The following is a 22599-nucleotide window of genomic DNA, read 5'->3' on the forward strand; positions in this document are numbered from 1 at the left end:
TAGCTAACCACAGTGAAAAAGTTAATTACAGGGAGCATAAGTAAAGAGGATGTTTAGCTTGTGACAGTGAGGGAATGAGGAGTATACATGCAGTTGTAAGAAAGACTTTGATGACTGTTTTGGTTTAACAAGATGATCCACCATCATCTGATCTGACAAAACTTCACTCACAGTCACTCATGTTGTAAGAGGTGTGGGCTTTTTTGTAATTTACTCTGTGGTTAGCTACCCTGACAATTTGGTTTCAAATCTCATTGTTTTCTCTATAACATTACATATCTATGACTAAATAAGCAGCAATTAAAATTACAGCTTAGAAAAATTCAACTTTCCCTATTGAATGTTCAGCTTTGTCACAACTGTGTGAGTGTGGTTTGATCAGGGTTGATTCACAGGAGAAAGAAAAAATCGTGAGTCTGAAAAGCTGTCCAGGAGCAAATTAGTAAAACGTATTGAATTATATATACATTTAAAATTGCTCTGTGACTAAAATCAGGTGTGGTGCCTGAGAAATGTTAAGCCCTGGATTGACAGGATATATATTACAAATTAAAGTTGTCACAATAGCAGAATTTTAAACTTTGACAAAATACTAGTACTTAATACTTTTCATGCCTTTTTTAATTAACAAACTGCTTGGATACTTTCAAATTTTAGGATCCTATCATTTCAAACGTGGTACTGAAAAAGTATTTAAGTATTATAAGTAATTTAAGATTACTAAATCCTGTTGGGGTATGCAGAAGTATGTGTCATCATCTCTTTCTAACTAAACTCTGCCCACTTCAAACCAATGAGAAGAACACAGACAAAACAGCGCAGAGAAATGCCTGATGTAAAATAACCAAAACTGTTCTAACTCTGGCAGAACATTGTGTGTTGAGGAGCTGATTGAGGAAATAGATTTTCAGGGCCTTTCATGTCAATAATTTTCCTGCTGTGACATGCCAGAATGTGTACTGTGAAAAGGCCAGAAATCTTTGCAGACCTTGAAATCTAAAGGGAAGAAAACATTTTCAGTTTTCAAACTTTGAAATTTACAGTGAACCTACCTGACTGTTTGGTTTGTGCTGGGAGGAGGTCCCTGGGATGTTGAGTGAATGACTCCTAGTGACAGCCGCTCCTGTTGACGCTCTCCTGTGCTGTGACCGAACTGACAGTGTTGCTTTCACCTCTAGCTTCGGGCTGTTGTTGTTACTGTTCCCTCCAGTCTCAAGCACTGCATCCCAAGGATCCCCTGCTGGAGCTCCCGGCACTGTCTGTGCAGGGCCTCCTGATGCCTGGGATACTTCCTCATTCTCAGCTTTACGCTTTGTAAGTGGGTCCAGATCCAGCCAGTCAAAGCGGCTGATACTAGAAGCCTCCATCACTGCTGGCTGCTGGGGTGGCGGGTTGGGTGCCAGAGAAGCTGTGCCGGCTTGAGAGGAATCTAGGTCAGTGCTGCCTGATTTGCCATTCTTCAAGTATTCTGAGGTGCTGGCAATCTTGTCAAACAGTTTGGCCATCTCTGGGTCCACTGTTGGCTGCGGGAAGACCATGGCAGTGGCAGGCTGAATAGGAGTGAAGGTTATGAAGGGTGTCTGCTGTGCCGACAGGGACATGAAGGGTGACATAGTTGGAGTGAAGCCATTCTGAAATGTGCCTGGTTTAGGGAATGGAGCAGAGGGGAACATTGGGGAAGGCTGATGGGTGGGAGTGGACACACTGGAGCTGGATGGGGTGGACAGGACAGGTGCCCACTGGCTGCTCTGGAAAGGAGAGGAGCTACAGACATGGCCTCCAGGGTAGGAGGCACTGAGGTTAAACCCCATTAGTGATGAGGGGCGGGACACTTTGCTGTTTGCCCCGAAGTTTTCATCCAGAAGGAGCTTTTCAAGTTCCTCATTGGTGAGCTTGTCCACATCAATATCCCTGAACTTGTCCTGCTCTGCCTGCTTCTTGGTCTCTGGGAAGACAATGAGGTCCTTTTCTGGTCTGTTAGTCGAGGGTGAAGGTTGAGGAGCAGTAGTGGTAGATTTAGATGGTTTTGGTTTCGAGAAAGATGAGGATGCTACAGAGGAAGATGAGGATGCTGAAGCTGAAATATTAAGTCTCTTCTCCCTTTGCAGTTTTGCTAAAGCCTCTTCCTCCATGCGGAGGGCTTCCTCTTTACCCACAACCCCCTTCGGCTGGGGGACATCCAGCTTGAACCCATTACCACTTGATATCTGGGCCATTATGTCAACTGGAAGGTGCCATGAGTGTGACAGCTTTTAAGTTAGTGTGGCCCAAAGGATTGTGTAGAAAATCTTTAGACACCTAAAAAAGAGAGAAAAAAAAAACATTTGGATGACATCAAGAGGTGGTCAAACAGGTTCAATGAAATCTGTAAATCATTTACAAAGATTTTGAAATTACACTAGCAAATTTACGGACCAGAAATCTTTAGCTCTGACATGAGGGTGGATCGTATAAATGGTATAGAAAGTATACTGGTATGAATTCACCCTACAGTTTGAGTTTTAATTATACCATGCTGACAGCTAGCATTTGAATGTTGCTTCACCAAAAACAAGTCCCAAGATTCATTGCCATCAGCCTGTGCCAGCTAATTGTCTGGAAAATGTGCAAGCCCATGCTGTTTTGTTTTGAAATGAAGAAAGAGCTGAAAGCACTGCACAGTCACACTATCACTTTGTGTTAAACATAGTGCTGTTGAATGAGAGACTGCAGACAGGACAGATTAAAATATTGCTTTCTATCTTCTTCAAGTTATCTTCACTAAGTTTACTGTCTTCACCACAGCCTCTCTGCTGACCTGTGTGCGTGTATTTAGAGAGGCTCAGCTTCAACACATAAAGCAGGAAAGAGGCTGCAAAGTGATCAAAATTACACTAAAATATTAAGCATAGTAATAAAATATGCATGGAAAACTACGGCAGACCGTCCGCATACAGAGAGTGTTCATTTTTGCTGTAATAATTTGCTACAGTGCACACAAAGAGGACAAAGAGTTGGTAAATCAACTGGTGCAACCTACTTTATATGGACATGGTTCCAGTTTAAAAAGTCAAACATCGAGCAGAAAATGATAATCTGCTAATCATGTCAGACAGTGATTAAAAGTGGTGGCAAAAAGACATTCTTGACAAAAGGTTTTGTTTTTTTCCTATTGATTATTCCAGTTTTGTACATTAAATATCCTTTAGGTACCTCTGTACTGTGTGTAATATGTCCTAGTAATATAGTTAACAGTAAAGTAAGCTGCCATCTGTTGCCATACTAGTGCCTACCCATTAAGAATCATTTATATTGAAATTTTAAGAAAAAATCATATACTGTAATATATACTGCTGCTGTCCATGCTGGAAATTATACCGTGAAATTTAGGCGATACCACCCGGCGCTACTCTGACAAATGCGATTGCTAGTCATGCAAAAACCTGTCACAATTATCAGCCTACATGAATTAGCATGCTGCACACAGTCTCAATACTTAGATCAGTTTTTTAACTAGATGTAAATGGAATTTACAGTATATCAAATATTGTTGTATGTATAATATTGCTAAGAATGTAAACTGAGCTTTCACTTTCATTCACAGAGGAAACTCCATAACTCACTTGTTTACATGTACCTGAATAGGACATGGGTAAATAAACTGCATTTACACAGCACTTCTATACCACAGCATACCACACAATATACCACTCTGCTTGCTTATTGATCGGCTGCAATTTGTCCCATATGCACAACCGATAATTACTTGTGTTTGTTGTGGAGTCAAGGGCATCAAAGAGGTCAAATCACTAACATGGTCTACATTACCAGCATGTTCATGATAGTTAAACTGATCAGCTCACTCACTGCACACTCTCCTCGAGTAGTGCACCTGAACACTGCAACGGTTCAATCAAAAAGCCAGGCTGTCCGCATACCAAAGCAGACAAAATCAAACAATTGTGCAAAGTGATTTATACCAAGGTGGTGACTTATGACTCACTACACAAATCATTGTGCTACTGTGCAGGACAGCAGCTATAATTTGTTTTTATTACTGACTAATGAGCCAATTACTTTCTCCCATCCCAAAAATTATGCCAAATGAGGGCATCTTCCATTCTTGATAATCCCATTTATTTATGGTTAGCCTGCAACAAGTGGGAGCCAAGAATGTCTCACATCTATAACATGAGAAAAACATTGCTGCAAAGAGTGTTTTGTGGTCCTAAAATGACACAGTGCCTTCTCAAAGCAACCATTCATCGACCGATCACAGCCTCAGGGTTGAGTGAGTTCCTTCCCTCCCCAGGCGTCACCGGCCTCTCCTGAGCTTCCCCTCCCATTGTGGTGGAAGGCTGGCTGTGCTGGGGCTCAGGCTAGCCTAGCACTATTGTGCAGCTGAGGAATTTGGCATGCTAAGCAGCCCGACGGGTCTCTCTCTCTTCCTCTGGCTTTCTCTCACTCTGTTAGCATTATGTTAGCACCATGGCCCAAGATTGTCTTATCAGCTGTGCTAACACCAGCGGGCAGTGACAATGTGGCTGCATTCATTAAGCATTTGACTCGGAGAGCTCCGTGCCAACTTTGCCAAGAACACAGCTTAAAGACAGAACATGCATAAAAAGAAAGGTTATTGTCGTTTGGCACCTGCTGTCCCTGATGGCTTAATTCTGTGCAGAAATGTCACATGCTCTGACCAAAGTAGTTCATCTGTATATTATTGATTTTGCACGCAGTAAGAATGCATGATCAGACAGATTGAGGCTCAGCAGTTTAAGTCACTGTTGCATAGTCAAAAGGTCAAAGACTCTTATCTGCCAAGTGCTCAAGTTAACAGACTGAGCCAGACACTAAACAGCAGCTACTTCCTGATTCTGTATGTAAACACTGCGTCAATCTGAAAAACCATGTAGGCTAATGTGATTAAAGTTCATAAACATTAGTCCTGGTTTTCTTCACTATAGATTGGGAAGATCAGTCCAATATAATTCCGATTCAAGGAAGGCTGAGAAAAGGACAATGGGTTGAGATTCAGCAGGGCTCAGGATACACTCAGAAAACCCAAACCATGGCTAAACACTAAAGATCCTGAATCAAGATATCCATATGTTTAAAATCCATGTATGGCATCAAGAGAAAATACAAAGGAGGAAAACCCCACTTATGGAGAAACTTCAGCCAAGACAAATACAGCAAACTCTGCTCCACTGAGCCATGGGAAAGGAGGGCAGAGCATAAGTCCTGTAAGAGCTTAATTCAACATTTAAGCATGACATTAGTATTGTTTAAGTACTCCGAAGACAACATCTACTCAAGCCATATGTCTCTAGTGGAAATACTTGCCTAAGTGTAAAGGTTTAAGGATTTACAATAACAAATAGGAGTCTGGAGAGTTCCCAGATCATTTGCATGATGGTTTGGCAAAATTACCATCATGTTTTTTAACCACTTAACATACAGTTTACTTTAGTTTGCCCTTTAGGTAGTTTTAAAGTTGTAAAATCGCCTTACTGCACACTGTCAGACATGGGGCTCTGCATTATATATATGAATTATATCATTCTAATTCAATTCCACGTTTGGTACAGTATGACAGCAACATATTAAACATAAAGTAAAACATGCTGTATATAAATATAAATGTATAACACATATTTAGCACAATTTCATAAATACTTTATTAATATATATTAGCAGAATTTTATACATATTCAGACATATTCAGTATCTTCTGAGACTTTGGGATCTCTAGAATTTAAAAGGCAGTTCTGTGGGTTTAAATGATGTTTGGCTGCACAGCATGAGGTTGCACTCATACTCTGAGAAGGTTAAAGGACAGGTCTTGTGTCAGCTGAACATTGCCACAGTTTTGCTTGCCGTAGTCACTCCTCTTGTTCATACCGGCCGTGAAGATATCCATTCTTGATGAAGTGATGGGGGACAAAATACAAAACAAAATACATACCAAGTATATCTGATGCTAGCAAGAGGCTTCAGTAGTTTGAGTGAGTCAAATCAAGTGGATGCCTTCCAAAGTTGCCTTCTTTGTGTTGTCTTCTTCTTTGTGTTACTATCAAGAGATGACTGTCCAGAGAAACACAAAGGATTTCTTACTAAAATGACTAGAACTTTGGAAGCTGTCCAACTAATTTGACTTGACTCAGACTGCTTCAGATAATCAGTGGATTACATTCTTGCACAGAGGACTGATTTCAGCAGCCCATCACTTCCATTTAAAACGCATTACAAAAGAATATCCTAATGGCCAGTGTGAAACAGAGGAAAAATTATCTTGTTTCAGTGTTCATGTGGGCACCTGACTATTGTTTTAAGACAGACTGAGACAGACCCATGAACCTAATGACCTAATGAGGAAGGGTTTTCCTCTAACAGCTGTGCAGAAGTGCAGATGTTAGCATTACACTATATAGCTGATCAAAGTACAGCTCAACATCTTAAAAAAGGAAAATAAGTAACCAGTTCAAGTTTATAGATATGTGAGATATCCACTATGGTTGCTGGAAAGGTAACAATACAGTAAGACTTATTTCCTTTTTTCTGTCCTGGCTTGTCTACTGCTGAGGCTTGCCTCTGCAGAACATTGAGTCTATAAAAAATAAAAAATTGATAGGACCATTAAGAGCACTGGGGAGGCTGATACACAAAATGTTGTTCACTGGATGAACATCTAGAAAAGTCATATAGCTGTGAAACTGGTTAATTCTAGCTATTGAATTGAAGAAAAAACACACTATTATAGTTTTGGGAAGGTTACAGTTTATCTGCATAATGTGTAAATGGAAAGCAGAAAGAGGAGACACACTGATAGTACGTGTGACACTTCAAAATAGGACCCATAGCAAACATGGACTCAATCAACAAATAGTTTTCTGTTAATCTCTTAAAACCTCACAGGTGGAACTGGGTGCTTTTGACTGGGTTTCTCACATTGGTATTTTTTAAAAAGTACAAACTAAAACTGTAACAGAAAACAATGTGGGAAGTCAGTCGGAACAAATTCATGGAGAAAGTCATGGAAAATTGGAGAGATAGAAAATCACATCATCATATGACCATTTAAATAAATAATAAATGATAATGATTTGACAATTTTATGACCAAACTCTTCAAGACATTCGTGACACAGACGTGCCATAGGGATTACAAGACAAAAGCGTACTTTAAAGCTGATGATAGCTCGATAGTTTCCCTTTGCATCGATCGTACTAGGTCACTGAACATTGAATCGATATTTTGATCCAAATCAAAATATCCAGGATTTACTAATTAATCAGCTGAATAGCTCAACTTTCCCTAAAATGTCTTTAGGGAGCACAGTGTTCCTTCTTATCCCAAGTGTTGGTGGTTAGCATTGGGTTATTGTGTTTTCACGGAACATTTTGAGAGAAAATCAATAGAAATTCAACCAGCAAAAATGTTTGTCTTAGTGAAGTCACCTTTAAGTAGCTTCTGCTACGGAACTATTATATCAACCACTTTCTCGGCTTTAAAATACATACATTTAGGCGTTGACTGACATTTATATACAAGTGGGTTAGCTAGCTAACCTGTCTTCTGATGCTCACCTGACATCAAATGATGGGTTGTGAATTGTCAATAACTCGTGAACGTTTGCTTTTCTCACACTACACACATCGTAAAATATGATATACCTGGTTGTTAATGTGAGATAACACTGACTTTAAACAGACAATAAATAATTAATCTAGCTAGCTAACCCGGCTAGCCCGATCAGATGTCACTTCTTGATACTTTTGTTGGCGGTTGGAACTTTAACTTTTCACTTTGTTGAATGCTAAGTTAGTTAGCCGCTGAACCTAACAAAACGCAAAGCAAGATGGGCAAATATATCGTACACAGAAACATAAACCCGGCTGGATTTAGCTTTACGACGATGACTTACATGACTGCAGCGTACTTTGAGAGACTCTGATTTACTAATTTAAAAGTATCCAGGCAACTGCTTTGGTCCTGCCACACAACTGCTCACAACAAGGAGGAAATACAGGTTTTGACAAAAGAGAAACGGCCGCATACTGCGGAGCCGCAACCGCTGATTTCAGGCCACTACGAGCTAAAACTTTAACACAGAGACAGCCACAGTAAAAAGGTTAATTTCTCACCTTTTAGCGGTGCGGTGTTTGGAGCCATTTTTCCTGCAGCTGCATTTTTTCCATCCACTTGCACTGTAGGGACGTCAGTTCCTGTTGAGGAGGTTGGATGGAGTTGTGGTTGGACAGAGTTTCTGCTTGGCTGGCTCGCTTCGCTGAGGATTAAATGGGAAAACAGCGCCGCCGTGTGGAGTCAAGTGCTTAGTGTCAAAATAAACATTAATTCTGAGGGGATGGATTGTTCAAGAAGAGTTCAAGCTATGGTCTACATAATCTGTGTTGTTTTTCCTGTTGCTTTTGTTTACTCCAGCTGTCAGTCAATAAGGATCTAAGGGGGGTGGGGGTGAATGAAGAAACAAATAACAACAACACAAAATAAAACAAATAAATGTTTTTGATATATAAAACTTAGGATATTTTTACGCAAATGAAACAATAAACACATAAAAAAACATGACACATTTTTTTAAAATTTACTTTTCAATTCTTTGACTCATTTCTCTTTATATTTCCACATTTGTTCATCTACATATCTATTCTTTTATTTATTCCTCTTTATACACACGTGGAAATATAACACATGGAAATATAAAGAGGAATACAAGGAATAATACATTAAACATGTATAACTAAGCTGTCAATCAATATGAAGGAAATAGGGAAAAATGACATTACATATAAACATTTTATTTTAATGCAAAAGATACACGAAAACAGAAATACCCCCCCAAAAAAATATCTATAGAAATAAATACATGTGAAAATAAATGAAAATGCCAGATTTTTTTTGTATTTTTTATTGTTGTATTTATGTCTTTAGAGTTCCACATTTTTTTTTTATCCACTTATGAATTATTTTATTTCCTTCTTCTTATATTTTCACATTTATTTGCCTATCATTTTACAGATTTATTCTTTTTTTTTTATGGCATTCATATGATTCTATAATGTTCAGCAGGAGTGGAAAAGAATTTAGAGTCTTTACTTAAGTAAAAGTACTAATACCACATAGTGAAAATAGGGTTAGGGTGCAATGGTTAGCAGTGGTTGAAGGTACCTAAGGGCTTTTTCTCAAGTACTGTGCTTAGAAACTATTTGGAGGTACTTGTATTTTGCTTGAGTATATCTATTTTATGCTACTTCAAAGGGAAACATTGTACTTTGTACTAGAGCCACATACATTCACATACACTGCATAAATTTGAATGTGATTGTTTGGTACCCAGGGGTTCAAAAACTAAAAAGTACAATATTTCCCTCTGAAATGTTGTGGAGTCTGAAGTATAGTCACATGAAAAAGTAATTCTAGAGTATGAGTACTCTAAGACTGTACATAAGTACAGCAGGCCTTCTTTGGTAAAAGTAGTCTTCTTCATTTTATGACTGTCCTTTTTGATGTTAAATTGTTAATAGTTAAATCAAAATGCTACTTACACAGTGATGGATCAATAAAAATTGTAATAAATTTGATACTAATGTTGTATTCTACTGTTACTTTTAATGGAGCATTTTTTATATTGTGCTATTGTTACTTTTACTTAAATCAAATATCTGAATACTGACCTGTGCATATTTTATATAGTTTATATGTTTTATGTAGTATATATACTTTAGCCATGCATTGATGGATTGTACAAAATTATGCTGCACAAATTTTGAATGAGACCATAACGATGTATTAATCAAGACTAAATAAACACGTACATAACGCGCAAATTGTACATTTATTAAAGTAATTAACCATAGTACATGATTGCTCCAGATATTTATGCAGGCTTTTGGATAATTTGTGCGTATTTGCTTTCATGAACCACTGTTTTTTCATTAAAAAATATTATTTTACTATTTCCATCTTGTTTTGTATCTTATATGTTATATATTATGTTAATAAAAAGATAAAATATATCGATTAAAAAAAAAAAGTCCACTAAGATGCTTAATATTACCGTCAATTTAATTAGCGCTGACCATATCCTGTCGTGTACAAATACATAAACACATGTAATCCAGTTTGCGCCGTCTTGCATCAAACACTAACTCCGCCCTCGTCGGGAACGCCACGTACAGTTTGGCTCAACGCACCTTAAGCCACGGGTTGACAGTTTGATACACTTTGACTGGCAGGTGAAGCGTCCAATCAGCGCTCAACGCGACTGTTTTACAAAGAAAGTGTACTTTTCCTGTCCAATAGGGGCGGGAGAGGGCGGGGCGTTGCCATGGTGAACACAACCTTTTTCTGTAGGTTGTGGCCAAACTGGCTATAAGAGACTTGAGTTGGTGGTAGATGACAGATGTAAACAAGGTTCGCTGAGGATCGGACAGTTTGAGGAAGACCAAACATTGAAATCGCGGCAAAGAGTGAAAAGACGATCTCAAAGTAGGTGTCAGTTTATAAATATGTGTTAATTTATATGAACTGTGATTTATTAATTCAATTTACTATATATGCTAGGGCTGGTTTTTGTAGCTTTTGTAATGCATTAGCTGCCACCTTTACTCAACAACCTGTTCTTTAAATGGTACCTTTAGCCGGTGTGTTTGTCATGAATTGTGAGTTACAGCTTCACAACACTGTGTCAAGTTATGAGGACTGTGGTAGAGGAACTGTTACAAAGTAAGCTCGCCGTGTTTTTATCCACCAGACACGTGTGTTGCACAGTCATTTGCTTGTAGTTGACAGAGAGTTGCTTTTGAGATTAAGACTAACTTGCATAACCTCATCTCATAATGTCTGCAGGTGAAGTTGTGGCTTGTAATCCTTTTGCAATGCTTGAGGCATTTAGGGTGTTTTGTTCTGGAAGGATAAAAGCACCTGCCCACACTGATTAGATAAGACCCTGGATAATTATGAACATTTTCAGTACAGTGGAAAAAAGCCCTGTGAGACATGTATCATATGCATATAACAAAAACTGACTCATGGGACAAGAACATTAGGATAAAAACCAGAGTAGAAATATTTGGGATTTACTCTTGATGAATTTATGACTTATTAAGTCTGAATTTAAATGATGGCAGATTCAGCTGGGAGACCATTAGTGTCTGTTGTCAAGTTGAAAATATGTAAAGATCTTTGGTATTTTACTTTGTTTGCTTTACAGGCAGCATTTTATGTATCTTTGATTATTTTTTTCTTAAGTCAGGTTTATTACATTTTTAAATTCAAAGTTTTTAATAATTAGTAAAAAATACCGGTGAAAGTCATTGGTAGGTAGATAGGTAGCTGTTTATTTATCCCTGTAGGGAAAATGCAATCTCACACATAGTTTTGGACAGTAAATTTTATAGTTTTATAGGAAACATTGCAAAAACTGTTTATGTGTGTTTTCTATATTGTGTATGTTATGTTCTAAGAATGTATAGAAATATTGGCCAGTATATTGATATCAGAAATTTTTTTTACTCACAAACATAGGACATCGACCCCAAAAATTTTGTGTCATCAGACCCTAATATTTAGAGCTCTTTGTGTTCTTTTATTTACAGCTATAAATAACTATTAAAAATACTAGTGAAGGTTTGCTGTCTCAGTGCCCTGATATAATTTTGGAATGTAATTTTTACTGTTAAACTGTAAAATATCCTGCTTCTATTATATATTTCTTATAAGTGTTAACCACCTTTGATTGATCACTGCAAAAACAGGTGTTTATATATATTCTATATTCTGTGTATTATATTCTGTATAAAGAATATCGACCAATATATTGATATCAGAATTTTGGCATTGGCCCCAAAAATACAATATTGCTCAGGCCCTATTCACAACTTTTTAATGCATGTGTCTTCCGCATATTTTAGGGATATGGGGATTCAAAGAATGTAAAATAGCAGACTCCATACATAATAGAGCTGCAAGGTTTTATAGGTTTTCATAAGTTTGTTCCTGCTTTAACTGTTCAGAGTGACATAAGGTTGAATTCCTGGATCAATCAGGCAAAACTGTAAAATTATCAGTGTGGAGTCGTTGGTTTAATATTTCAGAAAATAGGGTCAAAAAGAAGGTTTTTCTTTGGCGCAAACTGCGCAACCTTCCATGAGCCAAAGAGCTTCATGCTACTTTTGAAGGACCTGAATTGTAATTTACGTATAGTAATAATCTATCATGCAGCATGAGCACAATTAAGTTACTAGAAAGTTTACTTCTGAAGCAAAATGGCTCAAAAATATTTTTTAAATCCAAAATTACAAACAACATCAAGCACAACTTTGGCAGTGAATTTACTGAAGTTAGAGGTCTTTAATTGCACAGTTGAGAGCAGAAATTGTGTGATTTATTTAAGTTAGGAAAAGCTAAGAATGAGTCACATTTTCTTCTGGATTGTCCTAATTATGACAAGTTCTTTTTTAAATACACCAATGTTCTGGTGCACTGACAATGACAAAATGGAAAGGTTGTTTTGTTTTAATTCTTACAAGTTCACTATCTTTGTTTCTAAAGGCTGGAAAAATGGCAAGATGGTTTATTTATTTAGTATTATTTGTAATTTATGTTGCTAGTCTGGTTGCTGGTCTCATTCTCAAACTCGTGGTGTCATGTAAGCCTGGTGGGGCTGGGCACATTATCAGTGCATGACACAATAATCAAATCAAATCAAGACATTACAAAATTATGATTTACCCAATTAACTGATTAATAGTGTTTTTGTTCTTCTTCCTAACCAGATGGTGAGGGGCAGAGCCTTGGCCCATTGTGGGCTGGTTCTGCTGAGTCTGTGGCTGTGTATCCAGTCAGTGCCTATCAGTGTGGACAAGACCACAGAAAAGCCTCAAGAGGACCAGGGTCCACCAGATAGTGCTGTGAGTCAGACCGAAAGTGTCATATAGATCTCTCTGTGTCATGCACTGATCTGGGTCTTATGGCTAATTACACCAAATACCGCTTAGGAAGGAACCATTTGGGCATACAGTGTCTCAGACAGGGTTTTTCATGTGGAAAGCACACTTGCTTGTGGGTAAAAGGTTGACAGGAGAATTACATTAAGTGTATTTGCTCAAAGCAAACAAGAGCAATATCATGTAAACTCATGTGCTGCTGTTCTTTTGCCAGAGTTAAGTGACACAAACGTTTTCAATAATGGTCCTAAGTGCAGTTAAATGTAAATTTTAGTCTAACACTAGCGATTTAATAATACAAAAAATAAAAAGTCCATGATACAATATTTATTACGGTATTAAAAAACAAACAAACAAAAAACAAGACAACTTTTAGTGCCCTTAATTAAGTGATATCTGATTTTAGGTGTAGAGCATTTTTTGTTCATTTTTCATTTTCATTTAAAATGCTTCTGTTTTCCCTTTTTAAAGAAATACAATAAAAACAGCAAACCATGACCTAAGCATGTGCAAAGAATTAGAATGAATTGTCTTTGGCAGTGAATGGTTGAATTTTACACAACTTCAACAATACAGCCGCCAGTATCAGTCCTTTTATAAAATAAATTAAAAATAATAAAATAAAATAATTAACCATGCAATGTCATGGTAGATATTGTCACAGTTTTGTACTGAAACATTTTTTATCACAATATTCAATGTATTTTTACATCCCTAACAAGCACTGAGGCATGCTTTTATTTTTTTACGCTTCAGGACTCTGGGCTGCACTACGACCGCTACCTCAGGGAAGTCATCGAGTACCTCGAGAAAGACCCGCACTTTAAAGAAAAGCTAAAAAATGCCAACATGGATGACATCAGGGTACATCTGCATGCTCACTAAATATTCCAGGATTGTGTAAGATCTTTGTTGACATGAACGCTTTGTGTTGAACTCTGGCGTTGTGTTGATTTTCTGCTTGCAGAATGGCAAACTTTCCAAAGAGCTGGACTTTGTCCAGCACAATTTTCGGACTAAGTTGGACGAACTGAAGAGGGAGGAGATGAACAGGCTGCGGATGCTCCTTAAAGTCAAACAAGACATCCAGGGGGGGAATGGTGAGAATCCTGCACAGTTTATTCTGCTGATGTGTCTTTGACAAACTTGTGCCTCTTGAAGTTGCACAAGATGTTTTGAAATACACAGCAGTTTGGTCATTGTCAAAATTAGGATGTGGCTGCTAGACACAGGAACGTGATGCAATACAGTGCTCAGCTAACACTGACTGACACGGGCCACTGTGAACTACTGAGTGAAAGGCTCTGTGGAATTAGGTTAGATTAGATGGAAGTGTAGTTGAAGGCTGAACTCCTAAAAAATCACCATTTAAAAACAATGGTTGGAGACATTATGCAAGATAGTGCAAGCTGAATGGGGTGTGAAAAAACAATTTAGAGTTGGTGTCATATTAAATACAAACACAGAAGTCTGTGCTATTGTGCTTAGAAATACATTCATTTACTATTACTTTTTGAACTCTTTGAACTCTTTCCAAAGTAATTTTGAGCTGAATTTAAAGTAAATAAACTGGCTGTGTGTTAGTTATGTACTATGGTTTAATCCCAGGAAACATGTTTCCCAGGAATACCCATCCAAACTGTTTCCCAAAAAATATAATAACAGCAAAAACATTTAGAACATATGGAAATATATTCAGAAAATACACAGCGTAGTTTACTTTCTTAAAACTTATGCAACAGCTGCGTGCGTACATCAGTGAAACACTGAAAGCTTTGATTAATTAATGAGCACAAAGAACCATGAATTAAAACACTTCCCCTTAATGCAGTTTGTACTGATGAACTACTGAAGCTCAGAGTATCTTTGGGAAGCACACATTTCCTACAACTGCAAAATACTTGATTTAATTGTTTTACAATCAATAAAACTTTTCTTTATTTCCTTCATTGCAGGCCGGATGGTGGACCACCAGGCGCTGCTGAAACAGTTTGAGCACCTAAACCACATGAACCCAGACACATTTGAGGTGGAGGACCTGGACCGCCTGATAAAATCGGTACAAGCAGTGATGAAAAAAGAGAAACTTCCTAACTTGCATATCCTGTAACAGGATGTAATCAGGATTTGGAACTTAGGAAAAAAGCCGTTACAGATGACCGTTACAAAAGAAGCTAAAAAGACAGAGATTCGTTTTCAGAATAACTCCATTAATAGCATGACAGAGCATATCCAAATGAGAACCGGCTTCTGTAAGAGTTATAATGCTCAAACATTAAACACAGCCAAAATAAATAAATGACTAGTTTCAGATGAATATCTGTTGTAGCCTTGGGGAATATTGACTGTTCAAGTAGCACAAATAGCTGAAAATTTATTGTAAGACAACCTCCCCCACAGAACCATGAGTGTAAGTACTAGTAGGATATCTTAAATATAGGTTTTTACATTTTTTTAGTTTAGTTTAGAGCCTTGGGTAGATAAGACTTTTTAAATCTCTACTGACCATTTTCCTCTACACTGTTTGTGTGTACTGCTGCTTATATGTAACTGCATCACAGTCATACCTATAATAACAGTAAAGAACACGTCATATTAATGCCATAATTAGGATGGATGAACCACAGAATTACAGGTGTGAAATGATGAGCTGTGTTTCTCAGAACTGCTCATTCATTCTTTTCTGCTGGCTCACATGTCAGCAGCTGTTGAATTTGGGTGCAATAACTTGATTCACAGCTTTATGTTGTTTGTTGGAGAGGGCTGCTGCATCGGAGGTAGATTCATCGGTTTTGAGAGAGCAAAATGTTTCCTGTGAAGAAAAAAAAGTAAAAGGGGAAGTCACTGGGTTTGCATTTGTTTCTGGTTTTACAGTTTACAATCCAATGCATGCAAATTGTTTTAGGTTGTGTAGTGTCATTTATTTACTTTTTATATCTTAGGACTGCCCAGTAACATGCAAACAGTACTGATAAATCAGTGTTTGTGATATTTGTGAGACTTCTTTTTATACTTAACTCTCAACAACCATAACAAGTTCTCTTTTGTTTAAATGTTTTATTGGCAGCCAGAAATCTTATAAAACACAATTACAAATAATCACAACATCACAACAAAATCAAATGAAGGTAGCAAACAAGCAAGCAAGCAAAAGAGCACCTACAAAAAAAGAGAGCATCTAGGTTCAAATCAGTTTCTATTAGATTCATCATCAAGACAGCCATCTCTATTATCCAAGAGAAGTTTCATCTTAACGGTCTCAAAGTCACACTTTGACCTGTTGAATAATAGTTTCAGATTAACATGGATCACGAGGTGCAGACTGGACTTTGGCATTTTTGGACATTTTAGGAAAATCAAATGTTTATCAGTTGCTCCACTTGTACTGGAATCAATCCAAGAAAAGTGAGTGTACCAGTATAATCCATGTGTGAATTTCCCCTTGTCAACTGTTCTTTCTTTTTTCCATTTATAGGCGACCAAAGACCTGGAGAACTTTGACAAGGGCCGCCACGATGAGTTCAAGAGGTACGAGATGATGAAGGAGCACGAGAGGAGGGAACGTCTGAAGAGCATGAGTGAGGAGGACCGCAAGAAGGAGGAGCAGCACTACGAGGAGATGAGAAAGAAGCACGCTGACCATCCGAAAGTGAACCACCCTGTAAGTTCTTAATGCAAATAGACAATTACAACTCATTTAGTAAAGCAGCATGAAGAAGAATCCTCTCTAGTTATTACGAGATATTACTTGGTGCAGTTATTTGAATTTTAGGGACTATGCTGAACAACATTATTTGGGAAACATTGTAATTTTGCTGAGTTTATTTAAATGGTCATGGGAGGATTAATAACATTATACTGCAAAAGACCAGTGTAAAGGTGAATGGAGAAATCCTGAAGGAAACTGTGTGTGTGTGCAGGGCAGTGAAGACCAGCTGAAGGAGGTGTGGCAGGAGGCAGATGGTATGGACCCAGAGGACTTTGATCCCAAGACCTTCTTCAAATTGCATGGTAACCAGAAACCAGATATGTGTCCAAAGAGCCAAGAACCAGTCATGACTAGGGCTGGGAGCTTGATACCTTTAGGTACAGACTGAAGTAACCCAGTACTAAGTAGAGCTGAAATTTCTCCAGTGAAATGATACCCAGGCCTGGAAAAAAAAACGATGTTCACATGCTTTTAGTTGTAGCCGATCACCACAAGTGCTTTAAATATGTGTAAAATTATGTGTTCGTTTCAGTCATTCGTTTTGTGTTGCAGACAGTAACGGAGATGGCTTCTTTGATGAGAGTGAGCTTGAAGCCCTCTTCACTAAAGAGGTATTTGTGTTGATATCTAACTGCCCGGATGTTCTGCATGTTTAGGATGATGTTATATATAAATGAAGAAGCCTTCACGGTAAAAATTTGAGTCTGTGTGTTTCCTCAAGCTGGAGAAGGTGTACAACCCCGAAAATGAAGAGGACGACATGGTTGAGATGGAGGAGGAGAGACTGCGAATGAGAGAGCACGTTATGAATGAGGTGAGTTTATTTTATTTAAATGACTCTTAATATCCTTTTTTGCATGAGGACCCCTTGACAATGAGATGTGCATCTTAAGGAGTTTATCCTCTAGTTCAAATTTGAAATAAACATCGGTCTAAGTGCATCACCCATACACATTTGTACAAAAGTGCTTTACTGGTAACTAAAATATTAAGTTTTAGTTAAAGGTGCAGTGGCCACCTGTTGAACTTCTGCTAACTGTGCTAACTGCCGTTAGCTAGTTAGCTCAGCAGCTAGTTGTTTTACAATGTTTTACAATGAGTTGAACTTGTCTTAGTTTGTTAATAGAGAGAAACCTGAATTCAGACAGTGTATGGTTCTACTTTTCTGTTTAATAAGGAAACCAGGTGGAACATGAGAATGAGGACAATATTTCTTGTCTTGACATTTTGAGTTTATTTTGTTTATTCATTAGACAAAAAAAGAGACCTTCAACGCTTGCACACGTTCCAGCTGAAACTACAGGGAGAGGCTTGAGCAATAGTACTTGACTCTCACCTCTTGAGGCGAAAAAGACAAGATGTGCCGGGGCTAGCTGGTTAGCATGCTAACTCCAGTACATATGTATGCAACACAATACACAGACGTCTTTGACCTCACATCAAAACTGTAATTTCTTTCTTCTGGTGATAATTTTAGTTTAGAAGTTTTTAAACTGAAATTTGTACATGTTGCTCCTGTATTTGATGAATCAGGCTGTTTTTTGAATATTGGATTATAGTGCAAAAATAAAGTATTCTTCCAAGCAGTGCTTAAGTTAGAACAGTATTTTACCAGATATCACTCAAATTATCATTAATTGACAAATCAATGCAGTATTCCTCAGTCTCAAGTAACTGTACACAAACGGATTATCAGCGGTGTAAAATGAGACTAAATGGGCTGCGCTAAACAATAATAGCAACAGAAGCAGGGAGTTCAAAGGTCAAAGCTTTCTTGTTTGTCCAGCGTTTAATCTTAAAGACCATTTACTGGCCCTGATGTTTATTAAAGCAGCTTAATGTGTTGATGTGCAGGTGGACACCAATAAAGACAGACTTGTGTCACTGAGCGAGTTCATGGCAGCCACAAAGAAGGAGGAGTTCTTGGAAAAAGATGAGTGGGAGGTAAGATTTTAGACGTCTACAGAAATGTAAGGTTTGTATTGAAAGTAAGTTTACCAAAAACCTTTCTTAAGCCAAGATTTGCTTGACCCTGCTGTCATATCACCATATTTTAAATATATTAAATTCCCCTAACCATCAGTTGGAGAGCCACTCTCTCTTGAAACAATAAAATAAAAGGTTTATCATCAGAAATTCATCCTATTATTGATTAAATTCATTACATCCTATAATACATTGCCCTTCACCCTCCTTCAACAGACTTTAGATCAGAACCCCATTTACAGTGAGGAGGAGCTGAGAGAGTATGAACAGCAGCTGGCCAATGAGGAGAACGACATCAAAAAGAAGTCCGCCGAGCTGCAGAAACAGAGGGAGGAGCTCGAAAAGAAAGAGGAAGAACTTAAAGCTCAGAAGTTGGGACTACAGCAGGTGAATTTAAAAACAGATTATTTGCAGATGAAGTACAATCAGGAATGAGGATTTTAAGATGATTTTAAGTTATTTCTGACTGATGACATGCATGATTTGTTGCATGTGAAGCATTTACCTCCTGTTGAGCTGCACCCAAACGTTATTGTATTCAGTGGATTCTGTGCACGTACAATACCTCCCACTGCTGCCAGGTTTGATATGCAGTGGGCAGGTTAAAGCAGGCAAGACCACGATTCAGCTATTTTTATAATGGCTCATGAGATATAAAGTCACACTGAACTGTAACTTCATGTGTAGTTATGGCACTGTTGTGTTCTTTGCTCTCACAAAATATTTATGTAGATATAGTTAGTATATTTTGTTATACTCTAACATTTTTCATCTTGTCTTCTCTGCTCAGGCAGTAGAAGAAATGGAGAGGTTAAAAGCCCAAAGTGCAAACACTGAGGTTAAACGTAAGTATCACAATGCAATGATTGTTGTAGAAGGTTGTTGGTACTCTTGTCATTTGTATGCACTTTTATAAAGTTTAGGGACTCACAAGAGATATAGAGATATTTGCACTTTTTGACGTGGGGTTGTATGAGTCACTTATCCATGGTGCATTTCCTACAGTAAGTAGTGGTCACACTCCCAGTTTGGAGAAGCAGCAGGAGGACTGGTGTACGAAGCTAAGTACATACTTTAGCATCTTAAAGGAATGCTTGTCTAAAAAGGTTAACATCAGTCACATAAGAACACTGCTGCTGACACCGACCACAGCTGTACATTGATAAAATTTCTACTCCAGTACTCCTGGTGCTTCTTCAAACTGGAGGCACGCTGAACGCCATCTACTGTAGGTAATACACTGACTTTGGATAAGTACCTCATACAACCTCACTTCAAAAAACTTAATCTACTTAAGCTACTTAATCTACTTTACAGTTCCTTGCAACCCAATTAGAGGTGCATCTGCTTATTAATCAATTAGCAAATTAATTGCCAGCTCCTTTGAAAATAGATTAATCAGTTTAAGTTGGGTTTTTTTTTAAGAAAAAGGTCAAAATTCTCTGATATCAGCCTCTTAAATGTGATTTTATTTTATTTTTTCTGGTTTCTTTACTCCTTCGTGACATTAAACTTAATAACTTTGTGTTGTGGGCAAAACAAGATGGTAGAGGATGTCATCTTGGGTTTTTGGAAAAGTTTTCTGACATTTTAGAGACCAAATGACTAATAGATCAATCGAGAAAATAATCAGCAGATTAAACAACAATGAAAATAATGGTTAGTTGCAGTCCTAAAATCAATATCAACCAAGTTGAACTAAGTAGAAAAGAAGTAGAACTTTACAGCAGTGCTAATTAGGTACTCGCAAATTTAGTGCATTTTCCTTTCCTTTCCTTTTTTTTTTTTTTTTTTTTTTCTTTTTTTTTTTTTTATTGGTGATGAAACGCGTGGGAAAAGTGATAAATACATACATGACAAACAAGTACACAGACAAATACAGATAACATAGAACATATAGATACAGAGGACAAAGAAGTAATTGTTAAGTCTAGGGGTAACGATTAACTGTACTGTGTGTGTGTGTGTGTGTGTGTGTGTGTGTGTGTGTGTGTGTGTGTGTGTGTGTGCGTGTGTGTGTGCGTGTCTGTGTGTGTGTGAGAGAGAGAGAGAGAGAGAGTGGACCAGTGTTCCGTGAAATGACGCAGACATGGAGTATATGTGGGAACATAAATAAATCAAACATAGTGCATTTTCCTTAACCAATAATTGAAAATGCTAACCATTGATTAATCAGTAATAATTCCAAGTTTCCTCATTTTAGGAAATGCCTTCGTCAGACCAAACAATGTCAAATGAGGGGCAGTTACTGCCATTTCTAGATTAGTTTCACGATCATGTAAATTCAACTCACCAACTTGTGCCAAAATGACTCTGTGTTGCAGAGCCGGGAGCTCCTGTAGCTGAAAAAGGACCTGCAGCAGTCGTACCAGGAAACAGTCAACCACTGCCCCCTACTCACCAGCAGCAAGATGTACCTGTGCCAGGACACTCTTAGCAGGCCTCAATACTTTGTGTGTTGTATGAATGCCAGTGAGCGTGCGTGTGTGTGTCTGTGTGTGTGTGTGTGTGTTTGCCCTGTAATGATTCTAATTTTCCATTTTTGTTTAGGATTTTCAAAAAAAAAAAACACTTGACAAATATGCCTAAATATTAAGAGCACATTAAAAAAAATGTGATTTCAGGCTTCAGATTTTGTGCCCATTATGCCCGATTTGGCTGCATAAATCAGACTGGAAATATGGAAATGTGGAGCTGGTCCAGTTTTCTTCGTGGACAATGGACCCTTTTGTTTTTGTCATTTTGATCATTTGTCACTAACAAGGACTCCCATGTTCTCCAGGGGAAGTAGTTTGGGGTGAAATGGGGAGGGTTTTTGGCCTGATAAGTGAACGTTTTGTTTAGTGCACACTGTAGTCACTGTCACTGACGCTCTTAGAGGAAATACTTTGAAGGTTATTTATTTATTCCAGTAAAGATTATTTCTGAAAAATGAATGTCAGAAACGTAATATTAGAGTTTATGTAGTGCTGCTGGATAATGAATGAAATGATCTTGTTTACATTTGAATATTTTTAGGGTTAACAGTCTGGATCCATAAAATATTATTTCTTTTTTTTTTTTTTTTAACACTTTCTCTTCATGTGTCAATTGTCCTTCCTAGCTGTTGTCTCTTTCAGGCCAGATGACTGAAGTATATTTAGGTTACAGATAAAATTACATATATTATATATTTAAATCTTTTAATTTAATGTAATTGTGGTGTGTTAGAGTAACAATGGTATGGATTCTGAAGTGGTTCTATGTGTTCAGTGAGTTTGTGTCAGTGCTTTTGAGTGTCTGTGAATTATGCTATTTTCATGACAGAGTACTTTTAATTTATTTATTCTCTCCATCACTGTAAATGAAACCGGAGCAGACTGAATTTGTCTCTGTCATACGAGATGGAAAACTGAGACACAACCAGTTATTTTTATTTGATTTATTCTTTAATCTGTACTCCATCCAACATCCTGAATTAATGAAACTGTTGTACAAGGTTTGAATGTGGACAATAAAGTGAATGAGCTTGCAGATTTCAAGTTTGTGTCTCTTCTTTTCAATCGTGCACATTGACTCACTGATTACCTAAAAACCACAATTATTCAAACCACAATTAAAAATGCATAATAACAAAGTAATTTGCCTCGAGGCCTCGTTTAAATCCGGACAACGGTACAGCACACTGTGTTTCGCACATAGGGGTGGGTACTGAAATTTGGTATTAAATGACTGATAAGCTCTGACGTACAAGTTTTGATGTTATTTATCATCACACAGCTGCAGCTCCTCCATACACACACATACAGTGGTGCTGATGTCTTCAAGCTGACGGGCCGCCATAAATAAAACACTACATTCACTGAGCCACAGAGTGTGCTCAAACACTGATCACTGATCTGGTGTGTTGGAAAAAGTACTCGCATCCTCTATGTAAGTAAAAGCATTAACACCACATTGTAAAAATACTTAATT

General features: G+C 37.7%; 2 protein-coding genes across 2 annotated transcripts in view; one reads left to right on the forward strand and one right to left on the reverse strand.

Annotated features, from left to right (window-relative positions):
* pik3c2a (phosphatidylinositol-4-phosphate 3-kinase, catalytic subunit type 2 alpha) overlaps positions 1-8236 on the reverse strand; it is a 56596-nt gene extending 48360 nt beyond the window's left edge. Inside the window, exons 1-2 of the mRNA XM_084734266.1 lie at positions 8127-8236; positions 1053-2298 (exon numbers count right to left, since the gene is read on the reverse strand). Of these exons, the coding sequence (XP_084590392.1) occupies positions 1053-2216 (1164 nt within the window). The 5' untranslated portion in view covers positions 2217-2298; positions 8127-8236. The remainder of the gene's footprint in view (positions 1-1052; positions 2299-8126) is intronic.
* A 2128-nt stretch (positions 8237-10364) lies between these two features.
* LOC146316550 (nucleobindin-2-like) lies at positions 10365-21735 on the forward strand. The gene is made up of 13 exons (XM_084734263.1): positions 10365-10491; positions 12780-12914; positions 13707-13814; positions 13918-14050; positions 14906-15009; positions 16426-16611; positions 16871-16961; positions 17212-17270; positions 17381-17473; positions 18514-18603; positions 18862-19032; positions 19436-19490; positions 20970-21735. The coding sequence occupies exons 2-13, from the start codon at positions 12780-12782 to the stop codon at positions 21080-21082; spliced, it is 1338 nt and encodes a 445-aa protein (XP_084590389.1). The 5' UTR covers positions 10365-10491; the 3' UTR covers positions 21083-21735.
* Positions 21736-22599: the final 864 nt, after the last annotated feature.

The sequence above is a fragment of the Lutjanus erythropterus genome, chromosome 13, assembly GCF_056507025.1.
Source record: "Lutjanus erythropterus isolate fLutEry1 chromosome 13, fLutEry1.hap2, whole genome shotgun sequence".
Lineage (NCBI taxonomy): Eukaryota > Metazoa > Chordata > Actinopteri > Lutjaniformes > Lutjanidae > Lutjanus > Lutjanus erythropterus.

Excerpts from the sequence above, each read along its gene's own strand:
- LOC146316550 (XM_084734263.1), top strand. The coding sequence starts at position 12,780 with ATGGTGAGGGGCAGAGCCTTGGCCCATTGTGGGCTGGTTCTGCTGAGT. Across the intron at positions 12,915-13,706 it reads AGGGTCCACCAGATAGTGCT|GACTCTGGGCTGCACTACGA; the intron begins GTGAGTCAGACC and ends TTTACGCTTCAG. Across the intron at positions 16,612-16,870 it reads ATCCGAAAGTGAACCACCCT|GGCAGTGAAGACCAGCTGAA; the intron begins GTAAGTTCTTAA and ends GTGTGTGTGCAG.